Source organism: Silurus meridionalis, chromosome 29, assembly GCF_014805685.1.
Source record: "Silurus meridionalis isolate SWU-2019-XX chromosome 29, ASM1480568v1, whole genome shotgun sequence".
Lineage (NCBI taxonomy): Eukaryota > Metazoa > Chordata > Actinopteri > Siluriformes > Siluridae > Silurus > Silurus meridionalis.
In genome coordinates this window covers 7,312,027-7,324,959 of record NC_060912.1, presented here as the reverse complement: position 1 = coordinate 7,324,959, position 12,933 = coordinate 7,312,027, and the positions used below count along the sequence as shown (strand labels likewise).

At 37.3% G+C, this 12,933-nt stretch overlaps 1 protein-coding gene across 1 annotated transcript; it reads left to right on the top strand.

Moving 5' to 3' along the window:
• The first annotated feature begins 1,453 nt into the window (after window positions 1-1,453).
• Window positions 1,454-11,298, top strand: ldlrap1a (low density lipoprotein receptor adaptor protein 1a). Its single transcript, XM_046844165.1, has 10 exons — window positions 1,454-1,637; window positions 4,607-4,749; window positions 5,076-5,188; window positions 6,294-6,408; window positions 7,407-7,479; window positions 7,647-7,727; window positions 8,761-8,864; window positions 8,970-9,004; window positions 9,288-9,319; window positions 10,590-11,298. Exons 1-10 carry the CDS (start codon window positions 1,556-1,558, stop codon window positions 10,634-10,636), a joined length of 825 nt encoding a protein of 274 aa, XP_046700121.1. The 5' UTR covers window positions 1,454-1,555; the 3' UTR covers window positions 10,637-11,298.
• The last annotated feature ends 1,635 nt before the right edge of the window (window positions 11,299-12,933 follow it).

Below are 12,933 nucleotides of genomic sequence, written 5' to 3'. Positions count from 1 at the left end.
ATTGTGCAGCAGGGATGATTTACTAAAAAACATCGTATTATAAAATTATATATTATATATTCGGCTAGGCAGAACATTCTACACCTAAAGCTGCAAAATTTTCTATTTCAGTTGTTCACTTGTTTTGTTTTCCGGTTTTGTCTTTGGTAAAGTATTTCTGTGGAATGTAATGGAGTTGTATTTTTTTTTCCTGAAGGTGGCTTTGTTGAGAATAAAGACTAAAGCACTTGTCTGTTGCTCTTTTATTTTCTTTCTGCCCTACTAAAGAAACAATCATTTGTTTGAGCATGTTGCTGTAGATGTTGCTGTAGACTTGTATTTAGATACTGTATGTAGGAACTCTAGCATGATGTACAATTTTTATTAGCCACACGAGGGCGCTTTGACGTGCATTCTTTCCTCCACTATATCGACAAATGTTTGTGGACACCTGACCACATGATCCATATTTTAATTTTTCAACATCCAGGTCCACATTTGCTGTTAAAATGATCTCCAGTCATATTGGAAGATGTTCCACTAGCTTTTGGATTGTGCTCATGGAGATTTGTCAGGTAGAGTGAGGAACCCTGGGGTGCAGTCAGTGTTTCAGTTCATCCCAAAGCTGTTTATTTAGGTTGAGATCAGAGCAGGTTAACTTACTTCATACTGTGCCATTTTTACATTTTTAATTCTTTATCATTCAAATGCTGTTGCTTACATTAATTCTAGTTCTAACGTAAATCACAGCATTGCATCAATGCATTTCTAATGTGTTCGAAGCTCATTTACAGGGACATGACACTCCAAAAACAATTTAAACGTATAAACGAGTGTTTACATTTTGTCTCCAGTGTCAGCACTTTGGAGTAAAAGCTTTTAATAAACATTTTCCAGTATATATATATATATATATATATATATATATATATATATATATATATATATATATATATATATATATAAATTAGATAGGAAATTCTAAGTGTTTTATATATATATATATATATATATATATATATATATATATATATATATATATATATACACACACACACACACACACTATTTAGTGAAGATATGAAGTTGTTTTTTTTTTTTTTCTAAATGCAATTCATTTTCCTTTTTCTACAAGAGGAAAAAAAAGGAAATAAATGCCATTTGGAAAAACTTCAAAAAATAAATGTTGCATTATTATTATTATTATTATTATTATTACTACCAACTATTATATTAAAATAAAATGTCCCATGATTCCTCTCATTTATGATTTCATAATATATCAAATGAAATGAAATAAAAAAAAAACATTTCAATTTTTATTTTAGTTGTAGTTCAGGGAAACTTAGAGCACAGTGAGAAAATCCAATGTTATCCTAATAGGCAGTGTATTAAGACCTAAGGCACGCGCCTTTGATCTTTTATGATTGACAGCCATAACCCCGCCCACTAAAGCACAACATCAAACCAGAAAAGAAAAAGTTCACACTGAGGACCAGACGCGAAGAGACTGTGATTATATATATACAATATATTCATATATATTTTATATTTTAAAAATCTATTGGTATTCAGGATGGACGTGTTGAAATCAGCCAGAAAGGTGATCCGGAGTCCGAGTGTCTCCAGGCAGCTGTGGCCTTCCGCCAAACATAGAAGTGAGTGCAGATTCCTACCATTGGTTTGGTTTTAAGTAGTTTGCGCGCGCGCGTGTGTGTGTGTGTGTGTGTGTGTGTGTGTTTTCAAGTTCATAATTTTGACTTTACTTTTTATTGTACATTTCTTTCTGAGAGTTCATGTGCAGTGTTGGCCGCGTCCAAAAAAACGTGTTATTGCACTACATAATAAGTCGAAACAGGTCACTATAGACAGGTGAAGTGCACTAGTTTTGTCAGTCTACTTAGTGTACGCGGTTTAGGACACAGCCATGAGTTAATTACCTACATTCCAATTACAGATCGGCAATTCTTCAGCTGTAAAATCAATCTCTCTCTCTCTCTCTCTCTCTCTCTCTCTCTCTCTCTCTCTCATATAAGCTACCTATAGTGTTTTAAAAACGAATTAATATCACGAGCACAGGCTTAAAATTCCTAGAATTCATTTACACTGCAGGGAGGGAAGCTAATCATATTACTTCATACCATGTTTTTCTGTAGATGTTTGCTTGGCATTTCAACTGTTTGCACGTAAATTACAAATCAAAAAGTGTTCACATCGTGTCTAATACAGGTGTAAACTCTCACGTGTATTGTTATGTCGTTCTGCGAAGACTTGCCAACAAGATTAGACTCCACAGTGCTGCAGAGGAGCTTTCAATCATTATGGAGGACAAAAGCTCCTCTTGAGAATCCTGAAAATGTTTTGGAAGAAATGGAACTGAAGTCAAGTCAAGAAGCTTTTATTGTCATTTCAACCATATATAGCTGACGCAGTATTCAATGACATGAGACAACGTTCCTTCTGAACCCTGATGCCACATACAACAACATAAAACAACCATCACAGAAACAGAAAAACACAGGGCCAAGGACTAGAAAGTGTCCTCGCCACATACAGTGCATGTGTGCAACCTGGTGCAAACCGTGCAAGACAACGCAAGACAGTGCAAAGACAACTCAGGACAGTGCAGGACAATACACAAGACAGTGCAGGACAACACAAGACAGAGCAAAGACAACTCAGGACAGTGCAGGACAATACACAAGACAGTGCAGGACAACACAAGACAGAGCAAAGACAACAGAGGACAGTGCAAAGACAAAAGACAGTGTAAAGACAACACAAGACAGTGCAAAGACAACACAGGACAGTGCAAGACAACACATGACAGAGCAAAGACAACAGAGGACGGTGCAAAGACAACACAATACAGTGCAAGGCAACACAGGACAGTGCAAGACAACACAGACAGTGCAAAGACAAAAGACAGTGTAAAGACAACACAAGACAGTGCAAAGACAACACAGGACAGTGCAAGACAACACAGGACAGTGCAAAGACAACACAGGACAGTGCAAGACAACACAAGACAGTGCAAAGACAACACAGGACAGTGCAAAGACAACACAAGACAGTAAAGACAACACAGGACAGTGCAAAGACAACACAGGACAGTGCAAAGACAACACAGGACAGTGCAAAGAGACAACACAAGACAGTGCAAAGACAACACAGGACAGTGCAAGACAACACAAGACAGTGTATAGACAACACAAGACAGAGCAAAGACAACACAGGGCAGTGCAAGACAACACAGGACAGTTGCAAGACAACACAAGACAGAGCAAAGACAACACAGGACAGAGCAAAGACAACACAGGACAGAGCAAAGACAACACAAGACAGAGCAAAGACAACACAAGACAGAGCAAAGACAACACAGGACAGTGCAAGACAACACAGGACAGTGCAAGACAACACAGGACAGTGCAAACAATACACAAAACACAAAATAGCTAGACCAGTAACCCTGTTTTAAGAGACAAAGTGAACAGTCGCAAAAATGTAAACAAAATATTGTGCAAAAGAGCAAATAGCAGCAGTCCAGGAAAGATGTGCAAAAACAGCATGTAAACAGTTTATAATAATGAAGTGGATTATGGTAATGAAGTGAAATCAGGGTGGATAGAAAATGCAAAGAAATAATGCATACAGTATTCAGACATTAATGCATAATTCTAGTTCCTGAAGCTATAATTCATCAATACTTAATGACAACACACATAAAAGTCTAGGAATGTTTAAAATTGATATCAGATTCTTGGTTTTTCGAGAACGTCAATGGTGTTTCTTATGCAGAGGTGTGTGTGTGTGTGTGTGTGTGTGTGTGTGTGTGTGTGTGTGTGTGTGTGTGTGTGTGTGAGAGAGACAGATGAAATAGATCTACAGTATAAATGTTCTATTGATTATAACCCTGGTCCGCTTTGTCTATGTTTAGAGTTGTTGTTATTGTGTTTTAAGCTTCATTTTTGTCATATGACTTTGGGGGTGGGATTAAGGAATGCTAGGCATTTTCCAATATTTGTTCCTACTGTCTGCTCCCTATGTATTTCTTATCCCTTGTAGGGATGCGCGGTATATAGCGATACTGAAAAATACCAAACGGTACCATATCATACATTTGCATACGCTGCTGTTCTGAAATTCACCTGTAGGCGGCAGAGCTTTCCAAATGATATGCACATGTATTTATTAGTGTTACTTCAGTTGCATTTAAAAAAATTTTATTAACTATAATTAAATGGTAGGTTTTTTGTGACATTTGGTTTGCACTATGTGTTTGCCCTGAAAAAATACGATTTTAATATATTTTCACTGTATTAGTTCAAATATATATATATTTATTTATTTATTTATTTATTTTATTTTTATATATCTATTATTATTTATTATTAATTATATATTTGTTCTTGTTACAGTTTGATACAAAGGTACTGAGATATGAATCTATTTTGATATTGGTTTTTGTCACATACCATATCGATTTATTATCGATTCCGTGGTATTACATTCTCTCATCGTACCGAAGCCAGAATTGTGGTATTGTGCCATCCCTAATCCCTTGTACTCTGTATATGTGTGTGGACTCTCTGGTTCATAATCTTTTTGTATCATTCTATTTTCCCAGAGCTTCCAGAGAACTGGACAGACACGAGGGAGACCCTTGTGGACGGCATGACCTTTAATCTCAAGCAGCTAGGAATGACCCTCGTGGACCAGCCCAAAGGCGAAGACGTGTCGGCTGCTGCTATTAAACGGATCGTTTCAACGGTGCTCATCTTCACAATAACACTTCGTTTTCTGATACACACCAGTGTACAATTCAGCCATGGTTTCATTGGTTTAAGTGTGTATGTTGCATTAGGCACTATGGCTAGGCCTAGAGTGAGTGCAGGAACAGAGGGGGGAAGTGAGGGGAAGACCCAAAACAACACTGACACGTAACACCAGTGATCATCGCTTGATGTGCAGAATCCATGACAAGAAGAATCGAAGTTATTTGTCATCTGTCTGTGTTATATTTATGAAAAGTGTTGACAAACTTGATCTTTCATGCTTCTTTGTAATAATTCTTGTATGGAAATCTTTATTCCTAGGCAAAAGCTGGCGGCAAGAAGCTCCCTAAGGTGGCGCTTACAGTCTCTCCTCAGGAAATGCTCATCCACGACCGCGTTTCCAATCAGCTTCTAGAGCGCATCTCGATATACAGGTGAAAGTCTCGGATTCTTCAGTAGACTTCATATAGAATAAAACTGAACGACTGAGCTGATTTTGTTTAAGTATATCTGAGACTGCATTTGTGAAACCTGCATGATAAGTAAAAATTCACTCAGATACATTTGTTTAAAAGTAGACATAAAGCAGACAGAATCCAAAACACACTAAAGCTGTTGCTTTCGATAATTTTAGTAATGAAGTATTCTACCGATTATTCCGCTGATTTATCAAATAATCGGATAAGAAGTCCTTTTTTAATTTCTTTTTATTGATATTATTTTTTTTTAGAGCAATACTAAATATGCAAGAGAAAATAAGACGTCTCTTAAAATGAACAAGTAATTTGTTTCCTTTTTAAAAGAATGTAAATTTTATTGCTGAAATTGTATACAAGAATATCTGGGAATACTGCGCATTGAATTGCCATATTACATCAAAATGCAAATACAAATATATAAATAAAAAAATCAAATAAAAATATCAAAATACATTTCAGATTACTTAAAAAAATGGGTTTGAACGGGTTTGAACTGAAACTTTTCTTTGGCCTGAATCCTTTAGAAACTAAATTCCGACTTTTTTCTCGGAATTCCGAGATTTTCTCGTAATTCTGAGGTAACCATGTTGTCTTCCTGAAGTTCATCTGTCTCCTTCTGTCTCCTCCTCATTGTTAGTTCTCTCAAGGGATCAGAGGCTCAGTTTGATACCGTGCAATTTTATTTGATGTTTCGGTTTTATGACCAGGCAACTGGTGCATCCCTGCTATTTTCCCCTCATTCTTTCATTTTTCCATCCTGATGCATTTCCTGTGTTTACCTGTCCGTAGCGCTCCAGAGTTTAGCGAGTGGTGCGTCGGTAATAATAGTCCCGCCGTGGAACACAGTGCACCGTGTGTAGTTAAATGGACTAAACGAAGCAAATTATTTGCCTCGATGATTTTTTTCGTTTCAGCCCTAAAACACACCAATCATCATCATCAGGCATCATCAGTCTTACGATTTCCTTCCCACATGCATAGAATTGTGATAATAGTAATCGCTCTAATGCTCCACAGTTCAGCTCAGCCGTGACCTTTCTCTTCACTTCGCTCCATTCAGAATATCGTACTGCACAGCCGACAAAATGCACGACAAAGTGTTTGCGTACATCACCCAGAACGAGCAAAACGAGACCCTGGAGTGTCACGCGTTCCTCTGTGCCAAGAAGAAAGTGGTGAGTGACTTCCTGTATAATTGTGTGGGATTTGTTTCTTTTTTTCCTTTAATCAAACCAGTACATCATCTTAGGCTCAGTGAGAGCAGAGATCATACTGCAGAGACTAAAGATGGGAAAGATGTAAGATTCTCTTTTAACAAGTCGTAGTAACAGCTTTTATTGGCCTTGTGGAGGATTGAATTTATTTATTTGTTTTGTAAACAAAGAAGAGCATTATACTAAAAGTTTAACGCCTCGGTTATGGGTATTAAGATACACAAAACAATTTTGCTAGTGTTACTGTAAATGCTCTATCTATCTGTCTGTCTGTCTGTCTGTCTGTCTGTCTGTCTAAAGAATCGCTATCTATCTATCTATCTATCTATCTATCTATCTATCTATCTATCTATCTATCTATCTATCTATCTATCTAAAGAATCACTATCTATCTATCTATCTATCTATCTGTCTGTCTGTCTGTCTGTCTGTCTGTCTGTCTATAGAATCGCTATCTATCTATCTGCCTGCCTGTCTGTCTGTCTGTCTGTCTGTCTGTCTGTCAGTCTGTCAATCTATAGAATCGCTATCTGTCTGTCTGTCTGTCTGTCTGTCTGTCTGTCTATAGAATCGCTATTTATCTGTCTGTCTGTCTCTCTGTCTATAGAATTGCTATCTATCTATCTATCTATCTATCTATCTATCTATCTATCTATCTATCTATCTATCTATCTATCTATCTATGTCTGTCTGTCTGTCTGTCTGTCTGTCTGTCTGTCTATAGAATCGCTATTTATCTGTCTGTCTGTCTCTGTCTATATAATTGCTATCTATCTATCTATCTATCTATCTATCTATCTATCTATCTATCTATCTATCTATCTATCTATCCTCTTGAATGCACACATCCATCTTTGTCTGCAAATGTTTCATTCTTGTCATATTATGGTTGTAAAAATGGCTGTTTTGCCATGTGCTTTAAAAGTGCCACTGTTATTTCTCTTATTTGCTTTTCCCAGGCTCAGGCTGTGACACTCACTGTAGCACAAGCCTTCAACGTGGCCTTCGAGTCCTGGCAGCTCGACAGAGGAGGTTCATCACTAAGAGAAACTATTCGCCCCAGTTTGCTTTCATCTCTGAGAGCATCTTAGATTAAGCCTTTTAATGATTTGTCTCTCTTACTGATACATTTATTTGTGCTTTGTAAAAAATTTTGAATGACCTTAATGATTAATCTCACTTTTCTCTCATATTTTCAGAGAAAGAACAAAAATCAGGCTTGGAGACTAGTAATAACACACAATCGGATATATCCGCCTCTGTGCTCAGTGGAACTGAGGGTAACGAAGATACAGTCTGTCTCTCTCTCTCTCTCTCTCTCTCTCTCTCTCTCTCTCTCTCTCTCTCTCTCTCTCTCTCTCTCTCTCTCTCCCTCTCTAACACACAGGTTACATATATTGTGAAAGTATTTGTAGTATTATTATTCAGTTATTTTGGCAAACTATATTTTTTGTCACATTTCGGAATGAGATATAGGAATAACCAGATCTCCCTTAAACATTTGATCATATGTTTCAGGATCAATAAAAGCATTCATATTGGAGATTCTAACAAGCATTTCTCTTAATACCTCTGTGCACTTTTCATCCTCTGATCACCTTTTCCTGGGGGCGCCACTGTAAAACTGTTATATTTTGGGTATTACTTCCGTCAGAAATAATAGCAGCGTTGACTGACTTGCACTGACTTGCAAGTTTTATGTGCGTTTTTTTTTTTCCCCCAGGCTGTTCGTGGTTGTTCTTATAAGCAGACGTATCAAATAATTAATTTCAATGTTAGTACATAGACGGTAAACACACTTTATTTAAAGTGAATCGGCTCTGCATCAGCTCTTAATTAAACAAAAGCATTTCCCACATCTTTTAAAAAATCGTCCACATATTCCTTTATTAAGGAAGGGTGCTGATTTTGTCCTTTATCATTTCTGTCAGTGTGATTAAACATCTTGCTATGAATGAATGAATGAATAAGTAGTGACACTGCAATGAATGATTGTTTACGTCGTACCGGAGGTTCCCTCCACACACGTGGTCAGAATAGCACCAGTTGAGCAACTCCCGATGTACACAGGACAGTGTCTTTTGGCACACTGACGTCACTGAGGTCGGTGCAGCCGTGTGCTGCCACCTGTTGGCAGGTTACAAAACTAGTCTCGAAACTTGTTGATACCAATCGTAGTTCGAGCAAAGCGTCATGGAGCTTAGGAAAAAAAGTGGATACAAGCCAGATTGCTCCTTCTTTAAAAATACGAAGTGCACTTAAAAGTGATTAAAACGACCAGACAAAAGGTTTATGCAAAAAAAAATTTTTTAGATTCTGTTAAAGACAACCTTTTGGATTTTGAGGATTGCTCCAATGTTCACGTGGACAGCCCTGAGAAACTGGAGAACCATCTTGAGAAGCACAAGAAGATCAGGGTAAGAATATCAGTTCGCCTACTGGCCACACACTAAACACAGTGCTCCCGATTATAGACCTTATACACAAAGGATAACACAAAATCGAATTCACTTTTTTCATAGGAGGTCAGTGATGGTCTGGATGAAGCCTTTTCCAGGTGAGACCCTTTTCTTGGCATTCAGTTTTTCTTAGCTGTATTAGATGGAAACCAAGAGAAGTGGAACCATTGATTCAGAGTTTGCAGGAACCTGAGTACAAGTAATTGCTTATAATAAATTCAATTAAGCAAAAAAAAAAATCCCAAGGATGTTAACACCAGTAATAGTGATCCTGTATTTATGTTTTTTTGTATAACAAGCACAGGAGTGAGACTGGGAAAACAGGAAGTTAATAGCTGTGCATTTCTACAGGCCCTAATTCTTTTCTCTCTCTGCCCTTAGCTGCAGTTTGGCTAGCTTTGAGTACTCTGCAGGTAATAAAGTCTAGTCTTAAAATAATCATTACCTTTCCTTTCAATGGCATAACCTTTCTTGCTTTAATAATCATGTTTATCAATCTGTATAGTTTCCTCCATCCCATCTTTATTCATAATTCTTTAAAGCAGGGATGCTGTAAATGCTGCCAGCTTCCTTTAGTGACTTTAGCAGCTCATTTTCAATGTAAAAAATATGTTCTAATTTTCATCTCTAAATTTTTTTGTCTTGTTTTATTTGGATTAAGGCTTTTGTTAAGCATCAGCTGTTAATGCTGTCAGGTTGTCGCTTTTAATCTTTAATGCCTCGTTAGTTGTAAGACGAAAATATATCAACATTAGTACTTTTGAACAAAAGACCCCTGACTGTAAAACACGTATGTGCTTCTGAACAGCCCATTCAACATTTAGTCCCATTTGCTGTTAATAATAACTTCCACTCTGTTGGGAAGATGTTTCACAAGATTCTGGAGTGTGTTTGAACTTGAGTTAAAGTAGAGATATATTACTCCAGTAAAAGTAAAAGTGCTCCCTTTAAACTTTCACTCGAGTAAAACTTGAGACTTCAAATCAACTTAAGTGTTCAAAGTATTCTGATTTATTATGTCTATAACGTTCCTATTATTATTTTTGTCACAAAACCTTCGCTTAATCAACTTTATGTGAAAAGACTTTGTTACTTTTTGCACACCAATTTATTAACAGAATGATATTAATGAGTCAAACACTGATTGATATCATTAGAATGCTTTAGTCATTAGCCCTAAAGCTAGCTAGGGAGTCCGAGTCAGGAGTTTCTTCCATCATTTATTCCTCTCTAAATGTTCTGCTTGCTGTTAAACTGCTGAACTGTATGTTTACGCCAAGTAGATACCACCAAGTTCCCTGACTGGTGGCTTGCTGGATGCGTGACTAGTTCAGTTTTTACCCATGAATAAAATAAATAAAAATATTGAGATATTTGACTTTGAAATGTAGTGAAGTACAAATCTCCCCAAATGGAAATACTTCAATTACATTGACTTCCTTACCGTCCACCGCTGCTAATCGATGGAACGAAACATAGGGTACATTCACATACAGTATATTTCACATTCTCAGAAGAGTTTCGTGCAGTTTCAAGGTTACGCAGTTGATAAATAATTCGTAAGCAGGTCCACCTGGGCCTACCGTAGCCCTAGCAATAACGATTCCACACCAGCAGTATAAGGTGACTCTGGTGTTGTTTTGTCTTTGTTTTTTCCCGTTCTGCCTCTCGCTCTCTCTGTAGACTTGCCGAGTCCCATCCTCACCCTCAGATCCTGGACACTGGGATAAATAAACCACACGACACTGACAACCTTTTTACCATTGAAAGCAGATTGTAGAGGTTTGGATTCGATGCCGTTTTATCTCCAGGCACTGCTCAGAAAGACTCGAGATGAACCTACTACATTCCATCCTACAGAGACTCTCCTTCTAAACCTAGGCAAGAGTCTATTTTTCAGCACTGGAGCTATCCTGTTCAACACCACCACCTCTTTTTTTTTCAATTCTGATTTCTTTTTCGCCTTCTGAATCAGTATTGGGATGCGTCCTGTCATATCCAAAAACAGTACAGTAGATCGGGTTGCCAGTTTGTTACCCTTTTTGTGTTTAATTTTATTGTCTATGTTATTAAATACTATAGACTAGAGTGACCCAGACAGTCTCTCTCTCCTGCCAAAGCAATATAGATGATTTTCAGTACCTTGCTTTATCCACTACTGCCAGTTTTTATTTAGTTTTTTGTGGAATGCATTTAATTTAACACCTTTCAAATAATATCAGGCCAGCAGTAGTACTATGGTGGATCCTTCCCATAGACGTGCTAGAAAGTCTGTGGTCTAAAGTAACCAAGGTATGTGTACCGAATTAAATAGGAACATAGCGCACTGTATACTGTACTTATTCCTGTAGATAACTACCTGTATATCAATAAAAATGATCTGTTAAGTGCATGCAGATGCAGCGTTTCTGCTTTTAGGGCCTCACGCCTTTTAAAGAATGGCATCGCACATTTTCATCCGAATCGGGAAAAAACAGACCTGGAAACTGTTTTTACTCCGTGAAATCTAAAAAAAAAGTCTTTAAATAATGGTGACAAAAAAAGAAAAATACAGCTTTATATCAAGGTGCTCATTCTCAACTCTTACGGTTTCTATAGTAACCGACAGACACTCCACATAATGAAAGCCTGAGACAAAATGTTATAGCAAGCTTCATGTAAGAATCTATGGACGGAGTCTTCAGACCGAATGCTTGCAGTTTTTTCATCTCAGTAGTTTTTCTTCAAGATAAAAAGAAAGGAAATGTTCTATAACTGGATGATTACAGATATTAGTATGTAGTGATAATATTATAGTATCTAATATAATAAGTATTAAGTATAGTATAACGTTCTGATAATTACATTTTACATTTTTAGCATTTGACATAGTAACATTACATAACATTAGACCAGTAAAAATGCAGAAAGAGTTCAGGTGAACCAATGAAACTCTTTATATTAAATCAGATGCACTCACTGAATCGGGCCGCACCACATCATAAATATGGATGATGTTCCTCTGACGTTTGACCTGCCGCTCACTCGGGCTGTCAACAGGAAATGCGAATCATTCGTCACGCTGAAAACAACTGGGCATGAAAAAACACTTCACCTGTGTTCTGAGCTGCATGGCATCGGGAGAAAAGCTTCACCGATGGTGATTTTTAAACGCACGACGATGCCAAAAGATAAACTCCCAAGAGAAATAGTTGTGAAAGGAAGGAGGAAGACAGTGAACAATGACTTTCTTGGTAGGCTACTGTTTAGATACAAGCCGTGTAACAGACACTGTCTTACGTTAAAGCCTGTGTAAAGTTCATTAGTTTCAGTGTAGACACCTGCGGCTTATAGACAGGTGCGGCATATTTATGTTCAAAATAAAAATCTTTGTAAAATTCAGTGGCTTATATTTGGGTGCGTTTAATAGTCAAGAAATTACGGTACTTTGTCAGCAGGGACAATGTAGGAGTGGTGAAGATGCATCTCTCACATGCATGGACACCACAAAAACCTCTCCACTATAATAATGTTGGACCAAAATAAAAATAAATACAAAAAAAGATCAAGCTTTAGTAAGACTCTTGAATGTATTTGTCATTTCACATGTTTCACAGTGTGCTTGATATTGATTGCTTCCATTATTGATTTTCTAAGTCATTGGGTTTTTCTCGATTTCCTTGAATATAGCAAAAAAGGGAGACGTGGTCTCAGAATCATTTTGCATTACTGTCTACATTGCAATCTGTGCAAAAATGAAAAATGCATTTGGCAAGAACGATGGACAGGTCAAGGACAAATGGAACATCAGTATGTGAGTCTTATCATTGCATTAGTGGCTGCAATACGCCTGTTTTGCACCGCATGTCTTTTTAAAACACGACTGCAGGCTCGATACTGCCACATGTTTAATACCGAGCTGAGATCTGTACTTTGTTTTCAGTGAAGCAACATCTGAAAAGCACATCTAACACAGATGTGGCAAAAGGAACAAGGCTTCGTCATATTCAAATTCAAATTTCATTTGTCACATACGCGTTCATACAGA